The sequence below is a fragment of the Lepidochelys kempii genome, chromosome 2 (genome assembly GCF_965140265.1).
Source record: "Lepidochelys kempii isolate rLepKem1 chromosome 2, rLepKem1.hap2, whole genome shotgun sequence".
NCBI lineage: Eukaryota > Metazoa > Chordata > Testudines > Cheloniidae > Lepidochelys > Lepidochelys kempii.
This window is the reverse complement of record NC_133257.1, coordinates 158,919,690-158,937,592: the sequence shown is the minus strand read 5'-3', so window position 1 is coordinate 158,937,592 and position 17,903 is coordinate 158,919,690. Positions and strand designations below refer to the sequence as shown.

General features: G+C 41.5%; 1 protein-coding gene across 5 annotated transcripts in view; it reads right to left on the bottom strand.

Moving 5' to 3' along the window:
• Positions 1–17,903, bottom strand: part of PLEKHG4B (pleckstrin homology and RhoGEF domain containing G4B) — a 200,442-nt gene that overhangs the window by 45,120 nt on the left and 137,419 nt on the right. For all 5 annotated transcript variants that reach the window (XM_073332597.1, XM_073332598.1, XM_073332600.1 and 2 more), the window contains 7 exons: positions 13,637–13,723; positions 12,393–12,509; positions 11,287–11,385; positions 10,295–10,437; positions 7,056–7,194; positions 5,398–5,520; positions 4,514–4,678 (listed from right to left, as the gene is read on the bottom strand). In XM_073332597.1, coding sequence (XP_073188698.1) covers positions 4,514–4,678; positions 5,398–5,520; positions 7,056–7,194; positions 10,295–10,437; positions 11,287–11,385; positions 12,393–12,509; positions 13,637–13,723 — 873 coding nt within the window. The remainder of the gene's footprint in view (positions 1–4,513; positions 4,679–5,397; positions 5,521–7,055; positions 7,195–10,294; positions 10,438–11,286; positions 11,386–12,392; positions 12,510–13,636; positions 13,724–17,903) is intronic.

Genomic DNA, 17,903 nt, shown 5'->3' with positions numbered 1-17,903 from the left:
CTGCCCTGCCGGGAGTGGGAGTGGCAGAGCTCCTGACTCAGCACAGCCAGGGGAGGGATGATCCCCAACACCTCAGCAGCTCCACCTCCCTGCAGGGCAGCTATTTGGTCCCTCTCCACTCTCTGGCCCTTGCTTCCAGCCCTTCTCCCCCCCCCCCATCCTTCCTAGGGTTGTGAGTTACAGAGGTGCCCAGGCAGCATGGGAGCCAGCCCCAAACTTCCCCACCGCCTCCCGGGATCCCATATCCCGACCCCGTGAGGTGTGGTGGGGGCAGGGATAAGGGATATGGGATCCCGGGAGGCGGTGGGGAAGTTTGGGGCTGGCTCCCATGGCTCCCACACTGCACCATGAGCCCTGGGGATGCACTTCACTGCTCTGCAGCTGGCAGCAGCCAGGCTGGGGTGCATGTATGTGTGTTTTCACTGATACCTTCATTTTGTGTCAAACTTCAAAATAGACAAAACTAACTAAAAAAACAATCAAACAAAAATCCTGTTGCTGAACATCCCACTTTAAAAATTAAGAATTGCAAAAAGTTTCATTGAAATAGTTTGACAACCCTGAACATTGATGTGCTAATTATCCTCAGAACAGGTGCACACAGGCATTTTCCTGCCAATGTGACTCAGCCCAGCGTTGGAGAGCCCAATTCTCAGATTAGATGGTAGTTCAGTATAAAGCCTTCTCAAACTGCCGTCATTCTACTGAGACAGCCACCAAAGGAGCTAATTGTGCAGTTTATGTATTTGTGCTCCTCATGGGCAAATGAGTCCCATCAACAGCACCACTGCAGTTAGGAAACAGGGTGGGCAGTAGAGTTTTCCCACAGTGCAACACATGTGTAGGGCTAGGTCAGTGGCTCTCAACCTTTCCAAAATACTGTACCCCTTTCAGGAGTCTGATTTGTCTGGGGTACCCCAAGTTTTACCTCACTTAAAAACTACTTGTTTACAAAATCAGACATAAAAATACAAAAGTGTCACAGCACACTGTTACTGAAAAATTACTGACTTTCTCATTTTTATCCTAGAATTATAAATCAATTGGAATATAAATATTGTACTTGCATTTCAGTGTATTCAGTATATAAAGCAGTATAAACAAGTCATTGTCTGAATGAAATTTTAGTTTGTACCGACTTCACTAGTGCTTTTTATGTAGACTGTTGTAAAACGAGGCAAATATCTAGATGAGTTGACGTACCCCAGGGAGACCTCTGTGTACCCCCAGGGGTACACATACCCCTGGTTGAGAACCATGGGCTAGAACATCAACACTATGGCGGGGCTGGGGGGAGGGACGGACACTAGGCACTCTGGAATAGCATTACTTTGACAAGGGTCTGTGCATTGCAATGTGTACTCCAGAGCCCTAGGTTTGAACACAGGTCAGAAAATCCTTAATGTAGGGTTAAAACGCAGTGCAGGGTTCCCTGACATGGGTCAGGTGACTCGAGTCTCACTAAACCTAGGCTTAAATTGCTGGGTAGACATACCCTTAGTGAATTAAGCCTCAACACCCATGAAGTAGGGAATTATTATTCCCATTTCATAAGGTTTGGTGAATTGCCCCAGGTCACATAGGAAACTCTGTGAAGTAGCTGGGAACCAAACCCAGAATGCCTGACTGCCAATCTTGTATCTCACCTCAAGACTACTTTTTCCTGTCAAGGAATTTTGTTCTACAGGATTCAACCCTGCGGCCTCTTGTACATACAATGTAAGTCCTGATCCAGTGAAGTACTTAAGTGCAGGTACCTTTCAGCACGAGTACTTCCACTGAAATCAGTGGGTCTACCCATGTGTTAAAGTATGTGCGTAAGTGCTTTGCTGGATCAGAGCCTAGATTACTAAATTAATGACCCACAAGTTAACAAGTACTGTTATACTACTGGCAGTTGTTAACCAACTTATTTTAAAAAATTCTAAACCAGACAAAATATCATCTTTTAGGTTGTTCCTGGGAGCCAAAGAGTTCTTGTGACATAAAAGTGGTGTTTATAATGAATCTCAATGAAGCAATTTTTCTAAGATATAGAAGCTATACAGAAAAGGTTTTCAACGCCAACTTTGATATCCAACAGAAACTAGCCTTGTTTAATTTAATCTGCATGGATATTCTGTGCTACCTACTCACTAGAACTTTCAGAATCACAAGAAGGGGGGAAAAAACCAAAACCCTTAGGACCGGATTCTCCATTTGGGTACGCTGATGTTAATCAAGAGTATCTCCAGTGAAATCAAAGAACTGCACCAATGTAAAACAGATGTAAGTGAGAGGAGAATCAGGACCTGAGTAACAGTCATTTTCCTAGGGCCTGATTTTTGGGGGTCACCCAACAACCACTTGCAAAGACTTGAGTGTGGTTCTGTACTGCTCCCTTCAAAGGTATGGGGCTAGGCCCGATTATGTCCTCAAAGAGGATCCTGAATTTGCAGAGGCAGTGGACCTCCCCTCTGAAGAAACTGGAAGAAAGAACTGGCCTGTCTTCAAAGAAACCAGAGGTGAGTATCCTTGCTCTGAGAAGACAAGACCAGTATTGGGTGAGGGTCCTCCATAGTGTGGAGACTTCAGATAAGCAGCCACATTTTTGGATGGTGGCCCAGATTGAATTCTGACCCTTTTGAGGTTGTCCATCACCAGATTAACTATTTTGAAGCTGATTTACCTTGTGCTTGTATAATTATTTTTCCAGTGGAGATCACAATCTTCTTGAACTCTAAGCGCCACTGGGCAGAGATCTTGTGTTCGTACAGTGCCTAGAACACTGGGGCACTAATCCTGATGGATGTCTCTGGGTGTTACGGTTATACAGATAAATAATGTCTTACTGTGTGCTTTCACCTGTAGCTTTGCTGTAGTAAGGATGGCTTGCTCTGTGGTTTTATACATAGCATACATATGAAAAAGCTTGGGTTTATATGTTTTTCATTTGATTCCCTTTACATTATAGAAGCAGAGAAACGATTATTTAAAAGGGTAAAGGTGCTTATTATGTCATTTGGCGCTTCATAATTGTGCAGAGGAAAATTCTGGCCCGTCGGGTATGTAAGTTCTTGGATTGCACATTAAGAGCAGTGTATGACTATCTGTGTATAGGGCAGATTTAAAAAGGTTTTGCCTACACATTCAAAAGAGAAAGAAGAGATCCAGGCTGTGGTCCATGTAGGAAAATCTGTCTCACTCTGGTGCTGCTGTTTCTGGCTGGGTTTATAATTTTATAATACTTTTTTTTTTTTTTTTTTAAAACAGCTCTTAATTGCCAGTCTTGTGATTGCATGTGCAGTGCACAGGACATTAGATTCATTGAGATTCTGGGATCTGGGGAGGGAACAGCCAGCTTAGCGGCTGTTCTGTAGTTGCAGCATAGGCATAGTCTGACTTCTATATAGGGTTGGGGCCTCCAGTTGGGCCAATGGGGCTGCGCACTGGTGGGAGAAGGGGCGGCAAATTATGTGCCTGCTTGAGGCTTGCAGTTTAGGCACGGCAATGCCCCTCCTAACTCCCCCAAACTGCACTCATGGGTTGCAGCTACACATGTAATATCCTGCCTAAACTCTGCCTGTTCTTTTGACCCTTGGTGCTTCTGTGCATTTCTGAATGACGCTGATCTCTCTGCCCTCTGTCTGGCCATTATTCCAATATATACACCACACTTAATGCAAAGCAGAAAAATAACAGACATCCAGATAGTGGGGGGGAAAAACTGCCATTCTCAGTTGTTTATTTGGACAGCTGAGGTACTCTGGGGAATAGCAAATGCCAATACACTCTCGCTCAGGCACTTGAATGACCAATACAGCTCTGGCTTTATGTGCTGACACTAACTTGTGCTGGCTTTAGATACTGTTGTCCTAGGAGGGCTGCAGGAGGGGATCCCTGCTCCTAAAGACGTTATTGTGGGGGTGTTAGTGGGTGCAACAGAGCATGTCATTTTAAGTTGCCAAACGACAAATTACTTCAGAAAACATTTGAAGTTCATCACTGCTCTGGTGAACTTTGAGGGGTCAACACAGTCCTTCGGATGTTTGCCAGATTCTGACAAGCCATTTTGACATGCCTCAAATTTGATCCTGTGGGCTATACCTCACCAGGGTCTTTCAAACAGGCCTCACTGGAAATCTCGTGGACAAACTACTCTTTAGCTAGGACATGGCAAAACAAACAAACAAACAAAAAAGCACTAGAAGAAGAAGAAGAACTGGGATGATTTAGTTGGGATTGGTCCTGCTCTGGGCAGGGGGTTGGACTAGATGGCCTCCAGAGGTCCCTTCCAACTCTGTTATTCTATGATTCTAAGTGTCAGCACTGATACGTCAAAGAAATCTTGCTAGCAGGTGCAGTGTATGGGAAAGTGCATCAGTACCTCCCAGCACCCTGGGAGACTCACTAGCACCTCCAGTACCTTGGAGTGGAGGAGAAGGGGCTCATATAACACACATTTTATGGAATACTGTTGCACAAATATTTAAACTACTGTAAATCTGTATTGAACCTGAAATGTTTTTCTTACCGTCTCGTAAAACTCATACAAGTGAATCAGCTTCTCCAGCTCACTCTTCCTTTTCTCTGTCTGAGTGCTGACATTACTCAAATAACTCCTGAAGGCCTGAACTTTTTCTTCCAAGTTCAGTGAGCAGTTCTTTTGTATCAGCTGCAGCCCTTTCTCACAATATTGCTGTTGAATACAAAATGAAACAACTACATTAGTACATTGCTTCTTCTGCTGTCCAAATTCTTGTTCAGCATTGTCATTTACTCCATACAATATCAACAAATCTTGTTATAGGCCAACTGTAAAGTGAACAAAGGTCAAAAGTGAATAATCACTCTTTTTTTCATACTGTTCTGCTAATATAAAGTTACTGTTGGCCTTTTTTTAATCTAAATTTCTTTTGGGAAGCATCCAGAAAGAATATAATGATATGATGGAGCAAAAACTACAGTCAATTAAGCTTGAATATTTGAAAAGAATTATTACATGTTCAGAGGAGTCCTGGTTATGTTGCACTTAATATCATCATGAGAACTTTTGTTTTGCAAGTAACAGCTCTCCTGTATCCTTCTTGATGTAATTTCTTTATATGAAATAGTTACAAGCTGAACTTTTCTCTTTACCAGGCTCTAGGAGGTTGCTGTGCCTGTGTACTACTGTTCCTCACGGATGTACTGTGATGGCAGATCTGCACACATTAGGGTGACCAGACGTCCTGATAAAATCGGGACTATCCCGATATTTAGCTGTTTGTCCCGCCATTTGTCCCGATATTTTGCTTCAGCAGCTCTCCGGCTTTATTTATTTATTGATTGCTTGGGGCGGCAAAAGTTTTCTAGGCTATTGCCAATGCAACTAAAATAACAAAAGCAAAAACAAGTGTTCCTTAGTACAATACTTACCATCACTTTGTCACTGAAAACTCTGAATTCTTCTTGCTGCTTCTTCACACTTTCCAGAGAAAGCAGCTCTTGATCTAAGGGGCCAAGATATCTCTCGCTTTCATTTTCAAACCAGAGTTTTATCTATAGAGGATACAAGATTTGTTTTTTTTTTAAAATTAAAGAGTAAACTATATTTAACACAGAAATTAAGCAACTTTATCAAAGCAAATTAAACTCTTGTGAACATACACCAAATAAATCTTTTAAATTCTTTATTTCAAAACTATGAAAAAAATCTCTCTCTCCTTATATACAATTTATCTAGAAAGCTATTTTATATACTGCATATAGTAACAGACACTTTAGTCAAACATATATTAGTTTGCACCATATGTTAGGCCTCACCTTGTACTCCTTACACAGGCAAAACTCCCATTGAACTCAGTGAGAAATTTGCTTGTGTAGAGACTGCAGGGCAAGATCATTAGTGATTAATGAATAAAAATATAATTAGAACAGCTCACTGAATACAAAGAGCCGAAAGGTCTGTGCTAATTTTTAAAAATATTTATTAAAATATTTACATTTTCTTTACTCAGAATTTATTACAGATGTTTCCCTGACTTGGAAAGTTTACCCTTGTGACAGATATGCACAGATTCCTGCAATAACTTTGGGAGACCTTACTGAATTAAATTTAAATAGCTTTACCGTCCAATGTATAAATGCAAAGTTTATGTATTATTGTGGGATTGTACATAACTATTCTAGTGGGGAGACATGGCCAGTGTAAAATCTGAGAAGTGCTATTAGCTTCAAAGAACTATTTTAAACAAAGTACCAGACCAAAAAAAAAACAAAAACTTTCAGGACCCACAAAGTGAAGTGGGTTTCCCAGGAGATATCTGGGAGGAGTGGAATGCAAATCTAAGGACACAACCTTTTGAATCTATGCCTTGAGGAGAGAACCACTGCCTGGCTGATTACCTATTCAAGGTCTCTGCAGATCACAGACCCAGGCTGTAGAAAGGAAAGACTAACCTATGCATATGGGTTCTTGTTCTGAGCAAAAGCTGTTATGAACTTGTGACTAAAGAAAACCCCCATGCTGGGGTTTCAAGGACTGAATCCTACCAGAGCCCTTGTTAGAATGGGGGGAGGATCTCTGGCTTATGCGCAGGCACGCAAGTTCTTTTATTGTTTTAATGTGTTTTCTGTGTAGTGCTTTCAACTTAAGAATAAATGTGCTTGCTTAGAAAGGGCTGTGTTGTAACCTGCAACTGTGGGCAATTATAACTGTTCATAACCTCAGAGAAGAAAGCAAAGCAGACTTATTTAGGCAGTCTGACTTGCTAGGGAACTCACCAGTGTAGGTAGGGTCTATGCAGCCTGAAAACCCCAGGTGAGGCGGGAGAGAGAGACACACGTTTCTGCCCAGGAGAGGTGACAGCTGAGGAGCCTGGAGCCAAGAGTGGGTGTCCTTGCTGGACCACAAAGGAATACAGGTGCAGTTGCTCTGAACTGTAACATTATTTGCACTGCATACACACTTAAATGGCCAGCCCAATATGTAGCTTATATTCACAGCTTATTCTAATTAATTTGGCCCCATGAATGGAAAAATGGAAGGTTAGCCCTATAGCTGGTATAAATTAAATCTCAAAAATAGTACTGACCTGATCACAATCTTCTTCAAATTTTCTTATTTCTTGGAGATTCTCCAGTTGTTGCAGACACTTATTCGATATGAGAACTAGCCTATGGACCTCCTCATCTACTTGATTGTACAAACTTGTTATTGCCTCCATGGCATCTCTATGAGGGGGGAAACGACACATAAATGTCCAGTGCAAACACAATGCCAGAAGAGTCCACTCTATGTTTCAGAAGACGACAATCATCAAAGCTGTTAATTGGCAAAGCAAAGGAGGCTTGGGCCAACAAGCCAACAACTACAGAACGTATTAGTTGTGTGTTTGCTTGTTCAACTCATCAAAGGAAAATGTATCCAACTCAGAACCACAGACACATGGCAGCCAAGATTTTCAAAAGTGACCAGTGATTTGAGGTATCTCAGCTGCTGGGTGCTCAAGTGTGTGTAGCTCAGCAGACTCTCTAAGGCATCCAAAAATAACTAGTCATTTTTGAAAACCTTGGCTGTTGTATATAAATGGAGTTGTTTCAGCCAGCCAGGCTGCACTAACCCAGAGCAGTATATAAAGCCTTGATTTTCAGCAAAGTTTCAAGTCTGCAGGATTACTCATGTGCTTAAAGTTAGGCAAGTGCTTAAACACTTTATAGGTTCAAGACCTTATTACAGTTATAAAATTCTCTGCACTCTGATTACCTAATCTGATCAGATTGGCATAATACCTGCCTATCTTAACTTCTGACTCCCCAGGTATGTGTCTGCCCACCAGCCCCCTTGCTATCTCACGCTGCATGAGGTATTAAATAATTGAATTAGGGAGGGCCCAAATCTCTCCAGACGTAAGTCTGCAACCAGTCTTCCATTATAAGACTGAGTTTCAGCCAGCCTCTACCCCCCCACCAAAAATAGATATCTTGACTTCATGTTCTGAAAATCTGAAGCTTAAATCCCAGTATATGATAAAAGTTTCTCTGAAATTTTCAGTTAAATTGAGAAGCACTTTTTCAGATGGAGATTAAAATTACTTCATTTTGAAATTTTTGGAAAATTTAATGTTTATTACTCTGTTTTGCCATAGGTCGATCACTTCATAGGAACAAATGCTACATACAGCCCTAGGCGATTTAGATGTAAATCCCATTTCATTCACTGGGAACTGTGTATGTATAAATGAGAGCAGTATCTGGCACAAAACATCTATATTTGCTATTCTCCTTAGGAGGGAACATGAAATCTGTTAAGGTGTTACACATATCTTCCCCTTGTTACATTTCCTCTCTCTTTGAGATGACTACAATGGCGCCGCATTCTGGTCTACAAGGGTGTGAATTGTAGAGTGCTCTAACATGCTGCACTCTAACTGCCCCAGGCAGACCCTGCTGGGATGAACTAAAAGGTACCTTAGTTTGCGTTAACATAGTTCTCAATGAGTGGTCTCCTCTCAGGCACACCCTCATGGCCTTGGGGAAGTCCTGCAAATGGCTCCTTGTCTCAGTTTTCCTCATGGCTCCCCAGTAACTCAATACAAGTTCATCTTCCAGTCCAGTGGTTCTCAATCAGGGGTACACATACCCCCAGGGGTATGCAGAGGTCTTCCAAGGGGTACTCAACTCATCTAGATCAATGTTTCTCAACCTGGGGGTTGTGACCCCAAAGGGGGGTTGTGGGACGGGTTTGGGGTCGCAAGTGAAGAGCCGGCATTAGGGGTGGCCACAGTGGGACCTGTGAAGCTCTTACATGCTTCAGCCCTTGGGGGGCAGGGCTCGGGTTTCAGACAAAGCTCACAAGAGAAAAACAAGCTCAAGTATCACACTGAAATGTAAGTACAACATTTATATTTCAATCAATTTATTTTTTAATTATATGGTAAAAATGAGAATGTAAGCAATTTTTCAATACCAGTATGCTGTGACACTTTTGTATTTTTATGTTTGATTTTGTAAGCAAGTAGTTTTTAAGTGAGGTGAAAAACTTGGGGTACCCCAGACAAATCAGACTCCTGAAAGGGAAACAGTAACCTGGAAAGGTTGAGAGCCACTGCTCCATCATAATTTATTAACAAAAACATAGTGCAAAACTCCATAACCAGTAGTCCCAAAACATAGTCTACATCCCCCAGTGCATGGAGCCTTTAAAACCCGGCTTGGTTCTCACCATCCTAGTGTCTTCCACTACACCTGGACTCTTTGGGTATGACTACACAGCAAAGAAAAACCAGCGACTGGTCCGTGCCAGCTGACTCAGGCTTGAGGGGCTAGGCCTGTGAAGCTGTTTCACTGCTTTGTGGACTTCCAGACTTGGGCTGGAGCCCGAGCTTGGGACCCAGCCACCCCGCAGAGTCCTAGAGCCCCAGCTCCAGCCTGAGCCCAGACATCTACAGAGCAATGTAACAGCCCCGCAGCCCGAGCCCTGTGAGGCCAAGTTGGCTGGCAGGGCCAGCAGCAGGTGTCTAGTTGCTGTGTAGACATACCCCGAGTCAGTCGTCCTCTGTCAGAAGAGCCACCCCAGCCCTTCCTTCTGGGGCACAACCCTGCTCTTCGCAGTAGGAACTCCCAAACGCTTCTCAGCTGGGAGTGTCCTCATGTCTCCTCTAGGGCCCAGCTCTCTGGCAAGGAGACATCAGGGACTAAGTCGCTCCGCTGTTCCCCCTTCCTTCAGCCCTTGGCTCTAGCTCTCTGGTTTAGAGCCAACAGCATCGCCCTCTGCGGCTGCTCCTCTTGCTGTCAGTTCTTTCCAGCCCCTAGGCTCTGGGTAGGGGATGCCAGCCACAAACCCCTCTGGCTGCTCTCCCAGGAACCACCTTCTCTCTCCGGGGGCTTCCATCTCCTACCCCTCTTGTCTGATTGACTCAGTCTGCTCTGGCTCTTGACTGACCTTTTATGACCCCAAATGCTGCCCTGCATGCTGAACTGGCCCAACTGGGAGCACCTGGATGGGAATAGGAGAGCCAAGCCCAGATTCATATGATGGGCCAGCGACCCTGTTACAGTGCTCCTACAGGACTTCAATCGCTGCCAGGACTTCATCGCTCCTACAGGACTTCATCGCTGCCAGCTCCTACAGGACTTCTAGTTCACACCAGCAGGGTCTACATGGGCAGTTTAATCAAGCATGTTGTGCTCTCTACAATTCACCCTGCTCTCCCCCTCCGCCCCCACACACACTGGACTGCAGCACCATGTAGACAAGCCCTTTCTCTCCCTTTTCCCTTCTCTGATTAACATGGGTCTCTGATGCAGCACTTATTGCAAAGCAAGCACCTACCGGTAGTCTTCTGTATTGCAGAATTCCTCTTTCCTGAGTCTTGCAAGGATTGTCCCACCCTCTAGCCTTAATGTTACCAGCAAGGCATCTTCCAAAACAAGTTTCATCATTGTCTTGTGTTTGTCAATTAAGTCACTGACTTCCTATACAGGAGAAACACAATCTCATTTTACCAGACACCTAGCCAGTGTATCGGTACCATAGCGTGGCTTTTATAAAACAAATCCATGGGCACATTGGTCAGGGAAGTAACAGAACCCTGTTAATGCCTGGTTCCCACCTGTAATTTTTGCCTTACATTTCCCAGTGTTGCTTCTACTGGTGGAGCTGAACCAGCTTTAGCAATAATTTTTGGCCAAAACATTATGGAAACTGAACTACTCTCTCATTCACTACACTTGGTCCCTCAGGTTGATTCAGGCACTCTGGCAAGGCAGTGTGGGGAAGCCTGTAGTATTACTGACTAAACTGTGCTTCTTTTGTAGACAGAGGAATTCAATTTCCAGGGCTAGTAAACTGGCACCTTTAACAGAAAATTATTAAAAAAACCATAATTAGAGATGAGCCAAAACTGAAACCTTGAATCCAAACTCCTTTAAAATTAAAGGGATGCAAATTTGAATGACTATACCCGAACCCATCCCTATAGTTTTGTGTTGCATTAAAAAAAACCCAAAGGGTCTATTTTCTAGGGTTTGTTTTTCAGGTGTGGCAGAAACCTTATGAGAAGGGCTCATCTTGCAAGATGTCTACAATCTTGGTTTCAAATTTTGTGAGAACAGCTCATGGGACATTGGTGCTTTCAGATCTAAACCTTGACACCCTATTCTGACCTCGTAACTGAATGCTGGTCTAAACCTGATGCAGACAGGATCCAAATATCTCCTCCTCAGCTTCTCTCTAATAACCACCATAATATATTACTGAGCTACCTCAGGCTTCCAGTTTTTTGAATTCAAGGCATAGCATTTGTGACATCAGCTAATACTTACCTGCACTGTACTTAGGGTTCTGTTGGAGTGCAGCGAACAGACTGAGTTCTGTAGAAAGACAATGGCCTCTTTGCAGTTTGTAATAAAGGGTTCCAGTTTCTGCAGCAATAAAACACAATGACAGGTAAAAACACTCAAAAAGACAGTCTCAGGAAATAGCTTTGGCTTCTTAAACTTGAAGTGTCCTAGATGGTCACAAAGAGTTATTTGTATGTTAATTACAATAAGGGCTTGTCTACACGTGGTTTTTGTACTGCTTTAACTATACCAGTTTGAAACCAGTATAGTTAAGTGGTACAATCCCCTTAGTGTGGGTGCAGTTATACCAGTATAACTATTCCTGAATGGGAAGTGGAATAAAGGGAATACGCCAGACTAATAAGGGGAATAAGCTACAAAGATAAAAGGCACTTTTATACCAGTGCATTCATTTAGTGCATTCACACTAAAGGTGGTATAGATCTATTTCAGTAAAAAAAAATTACTCCCTTAACTGAAATAGTTAAATGGGCATAAAAATTGCGTTTAGACCTTCGACACAGATTTGTTTTTTTAACATCAAAATAGGCATAGCCTTAAATAAGGTCATTGCTTTCCAAGTCAGTATTTGGAATGTGTGGTTATATACAGTCTCTATAGATCCCAGATCTTCATCTGGCATAGCTCCATTGACTTCACTGCCAGAGGACAAAGTACTGCACATGAAGAAAACTTCAGGGCCTGTTACTGACTTTAACAGAGCTAAGCTGATTGACACCAGTTGAGGACCTGGCCATAGTGATTCAGATACGTGTTAGAAAGTGAGTTTGGCAATTCTAACATAATCCAGAGTGGAAATCTGTCTGAATCCTGCAACCACGACATAGCTGAATAGAGGCCAAGGACTGAGCAAGGACTGACTTAGCCGGGGATTAACAGAATACAGCGGCAGAGCTATGTGGTGAAGTTTCAACACCACCTACATACAGCGTACAAGACTCTAACTAGCACAATTTGTTTCTTATTTTTATGAGGAATAAAAGTTACTAAATTCCATCATGAACATTCTAAAAGGGAAAATAAAATCAGAGGCGAACAAGTAATGGGAGCTGCAAGCACTATCTTACCTTTCGGAAACGTATCCAGTCATGGTGGTTATACAGAAAGGCTCCATCAAATTCTGCTGTCAACTGGGTACAGTCAATGTGCTTTTGCAGAGCCTTCAGTGATGTGAGGACTTCATACTGTTAAAGAAAAATTGTGAATGGAGCTGTATTAATGCCATAAATCAAACTACTGGGAAAAACGTACATAGTGCCAGTTGTCAAAATCTTTTACAGAATCTCTTGAGACAGAGGACCAGATCCTCAAGCGGGTATAAATGAGTGCAGATCTAGTGAAGTCAAGAACTGGGTCTCAGATTTTTTTCATGTGTAATACTCTGTCTTCTGGAATGGAAGTCAATGGAGCTATGCAAATTTGCACTAGCTGAAGATCTTGCCCAAAGTAGTACATCTTATTTGTAGAAAATATTTTCTGTTACTATTATATATTTGTTAAAATATATAAGATTGAAGGGAAAAAATCTCAAGTGACTTCTGTCTCTAACAACCAACTATGCCAATAGAATATTACATATAAAGAAAAAAAGAGACATTGTTAAAAATTCTTTGGGTATCAAGTTTTATTGGGAGAAAATAGTATATTTTAACTCTACATACAAAGTTCAGGAGAACAAGCTTCTGTTCTGATTGATTTGATTTAAATAATAAATTCATTTCTGGTCTTTAACTTCAGCTCCCTTTATTCTCATTTCAAACATCCATCAATTTTGTATTTTTAAAAATATTTTATTTATAAAATTCCTGCATAGGAAACAACAGCAGTAAGTCATTATGTTATTGCAAAGAACACAATCCACACAAACATACTTCTGACTACCCACTTATACAATTCAGCAAACCGGTTTACGCAGTAAGTCTAGCCATAAAAGGGCAAATTCTGCCACCCTTGCATTCCTTACATGACAGGGCTGTTGTGAGGATGAATACACTAATAACTGTGATGTGCTCAGATATCATGGTGATGGCGGCCACATAAGTACCGAAAATCAGATCTGCATTGAGAAGCACGTTAGAGATAGATAGAGATTTCAGTGGCACTACTCACACAGTAAGGTGCTACTGAATTGGAGCTACTCAAAGTATAAGGTATTATTCAGTGAGTAATAGTAGAATTTGCCCCTTAAAAACAACAAAGTCACTTTCTTGTAAACAAAATAAAATGTCCTAAAGTCACATTTTGCAAAGTAAACTTTTCATAACAAAATTTTAACTTTACAAAATATCATGCACATTCTTCTTAATGTTACCTGAATTGCAGTATCTTTGTCAGGTCTAAATGCAGATTCCTTCTCAGTCAGTATCAGGACACTATGAATGGAGTGAGGAACTGCACTCTGGAAAGCAAAGCAAAATGAATTTAGAGAAATGCTTTATTATGAACCTCCCAATCCTTTTTCCTTTTTGCCGTTTTTTAAAATTCAGCTTGATTGGTTAAAATGAGCATCATAAGACAAGAGATATCTTTAAATCGTTACTTTTAAATAATGTATTTTTCCTATAATAAATGAAGTTATGGGGTCAAATTCGGTTCTTTTTGTTGCAGGAGCACATTGTTTTATTCTTCAATAAAATTAACTTGGATTACTCTACAACTGCAATTATGTTTTCTTAGTGACTAACCTATGATGTATGTGTCCTTGCTTTACACTACGTTATTCCCATAAGGCATTAAAAGCTTTAGGTGAAAAATGCGAACAGCACAAAACAAGGACACAGTAGCCTGCAATGATCATGGCCAATCTTGTCTATCGCACATATAACTGTATTTGTGGTTCTCGCATTGGTGCGACCTCACATATGTGTGTTCACCTGTAGTGTTTGCTGAATCCTCATAGGTTGACATCAACATGAGACTTCATCATCATGTTGTAAACTATACACATTCAAATAGTAACTGAAGTTTAAATACTTTAACTAATACAGGATGACATTCATATTTCTTGCTTCATGCAGTATTGCTTTGATGGTGTTTTCTCTCTTACAAAAGTGGCTGTCGGAGAGGGTATTAGGTCTCAAAAGACACTGCATGGGTATTTTTTTTTAAATCCATCAGTTAGGCATTTAGGGATTTATCCAACGCCTACTGAAGTCAATCAGTGTTTCCTCTGCTTTCAGTGGGTGCAGGATCAGGGCCTTATTCATCCCAGTGCTGGAGATAAATTTGATGTAGGGCCTTAAGTAGGTATTAGATCACTATTACACCTTCCTTATTCCGCAGCTCTTATTCAAACAGAGGTTTCAGGAGGCAGAGCACATGAGTTCGCTGCCTGCCTACCATCCATCATTCTTGCCAGTGAATTTTAGGCCATTTGGTGCTTCACATAAAAGCACAAAGCAACTCTTCATATTTTAGCCCTAAATCTTGATTGGAGTGCTTCTGTGTCATCATATCCATTGTGACTCCACAGCTTGCGAAAAAGACTTATTATTTCTGTTACTATGACAGAATGTACTATTGGTGTTACTGGCTTTTTTCATTATTAGTATTCTGTGTTCTAATTTTCTGTTATCTATATCTAATATTCCTTCTCATTTTCCATCTCTGTGTTTAAAGGATACTTCAGAAAACACTGCTTAGCCATACACATCGGATGTGCTCTAATGCAAAGACTGAACATTGGGACGATACAGGCTGAGTGGCAGAGCTAACTCTGATTTCACTTGGGGCTTGATTATAATTTTACAGTCTGCCCAGAATCAGAGGCCTGCCCTAAGACCGAGAACAAACACTGAGAACAATTCCTCTTCCATTCCCCCTTTGCTCTGGGAGAAAAGTAAATTACTTGTCCGGTTTTCCTGGAGCAGCTTATACCTCCCTGTGCTTGGTGCCAGGTCGCTCCACTTACCGGTACCCCCTGTGAGTGCAGGGTCGGGCCCTCCAGCAGTCCTCAGGGGAGTGGGGGCGGGGCTGGGGCAGAGCAGGGGCGGGGGCCATGGGGAAGCGGCAGAGCAGGGGTTGGAGCAACACGCAGCTGTGCAGGGCATCAGGAAATTTGGTGCGGTGTCCTACGCAGCTGCATACTTTTCATATGGGTAGGGATGGCCCTGGTGCCAGGGCTCCTTCCCACCCCCTCTAAAGGCTCTTCATGAGGGTTCCTAGGCAAGTAGTCCCCGTCCTGCCTGCATGACCACAGTCACAACCAGTGCTGGGCTGAGGAGGAAATAAGAGTGAGCTGAAGGCTAAGACAGTATAGCCTTTGATTCTGCAAGTTAAAAAGATGGAACTTATGTTATAAATAGAATGACAAGAATGATAACAAATCCATCAGTCCTCCCTCTGAGCCTTTCTACGGATGATGTATTAAGTCTTTAATCACAGCAGCTGCAAAGCTTGCTGTAATGCAGAGTCCAATGTACGTTTATGGCACATGCTCAAGTGGCCACATTTATATTTGAAGCACATCGGTCACCTTTCCAGATTGGCAAAATTAGTATTTCATCTTTGTTGTTTTTCAAAAGTTCAACAGTGTTTGCTCCTGGCCTGTGGGAAGAGAGTATCTGGAAGCCCACATTTTAGTTAGGTCTCCTGCATGTGCACTTCAAAATGAAAAAAGCCAAACTAATTGCATTTTTTTTTTTTTGGTGTTAATGGCAACCCATTCTCCGCCCAAGCACACAGACCAAGTTTCAGCCCACTCTAAATTGAAATGGCTAGTCTAAAAACTTAATGGAGCTGACAAAGGAAAAATTGTCAAACTGTTACATTTAATTTCATTATAATAAAACTATATCTACCTAATTCCACATTTTCATTGCTTTCATTTGAGACAAATACCTCGTTAAACACTGTGCCAAAAACAAACTCATTTGGTTCCAGGATTCAATTCATCATCTTGTGACGACACGTTTTTCCTCAGTGCATATCTGCTACATCTCAAACGTGTAATATACTTAAGAAAACACTAAAGCCATCTTAATAAAATAATTACATCAATATGAATTCAGTAGATTTTCTTTTTTTCAATTTGGTTGCAAAGCCGTTTAGAAGATTTAGTTACAATGAGAACTTGAGTATTTGATGGAAATTTTCCCAGTGCATATTTCTTTTCTCTCTAAACTGTTTGCTTCGGTGCACCAGCTGTGTGTAGGAAGGGCAACTATCTAGATCTAAGTGATACATATGGTTAGTGTCTGTCTGCAGCTGTGGGAAAATGGCTGTGTAAAACTCACAGGGTGATGTTAAGTAAATGCAGTAGCTGGAAGTATTTGCACCTCAAGTCTGAAAATGTTTGATCTATTGTTACAATACTCAAGTTCTGACTAGAACCATAAAAGATTAAAGATCAAAAATCATTTTGCTCTAGTCTTCTACTTTGTTTACTTTGGGCACCTGACAGCACTTTGGAAACAGTTACTTCCACTGTTTCCCTTTTTTGAGGCAGTTAGGCCTCATGCAGGTACTATGTGGAGCTGATTATAGGACTGCAGCTTCAGGCAATCAGTTTCCTCTCATGTTTGTGTGGATCTTCATCCAGTAAATGGACAGGGGAAAACATTTTAGGAAAGATGGTCAGGAGAATAAGAAGGTTTAATATCTGAAACTACTTTTAACTTTAATTTTTTAAATTGATCAGATGGACAGCGTAGCGTCTTTCAGATGGACAGCGTAGTGTCTTTTTAATCAGAGTGCAGTTATAATATAGGGCTTGTGAGGGTAGATGGGAAAGAGTGAGAAGCTGGGAGGAATCATAAAAAAGTCATCTACAACAACTTGTTCTTGTTTTGTTATTTTTTCCTTGAATAACAAGATTACCATATCTACATCCTGCACTGTTTAACCTTAAATGTCAACTATGGCGCAAAGCAGACGCTCCATGGGAAAATTTTGCTCCTCTCCCAGTGAGTTTTCAATGTTTTCATTTTGCTGTTGTCATGATTCAGAAAGAAGGCTGGGATGTACGAACTTTGGAAGAATGTCCATTTTCTGACTCTGATTAATTCTGAACTGAACAAAAAACACTTCACCCTTGTCAAAGGAATACTGATGGAAGCCAAGCACATTAAAACGCTGTTGTGATGATGACACGCTAGAGTCACTGTAATGTCAAAATACGTTGTAACAGAAAATCAGACTAGAAGATACTGAGATCTTTGTACTAGTGTCTTTTCCTTTTTGAACTGTTCAGTGAACCAGCACTAACAGATCTTTAGTTTCACTGTGCAAACAAAAACAATTCACTCCATTAAAGACAGGAGAAAAGTTGGTCTCAGTTGTCAAGACATTCTGTGTAACTTTTATTTTGCTGTTTGTTTCCCTCAGTGCACCAAACTACAGATTAACAAAACGATTGTTGGATAATATCAAATGCAAATGAATCTCCATAACAACTTCCCGATAAGCTGCTCTAGTCCTACTCACTGTTTGAGAAAACCGGACTTAATGTCAACAGACAGACAGTGCTTTTTTTTGTAGAACTAGCACTAAACTCCTCTCAAGAACACACGATACTTGTAATTTTGTATTTTAAATCTATTCCTTCTACTTATATTTATACCTAATCTGCTTTAACTTTT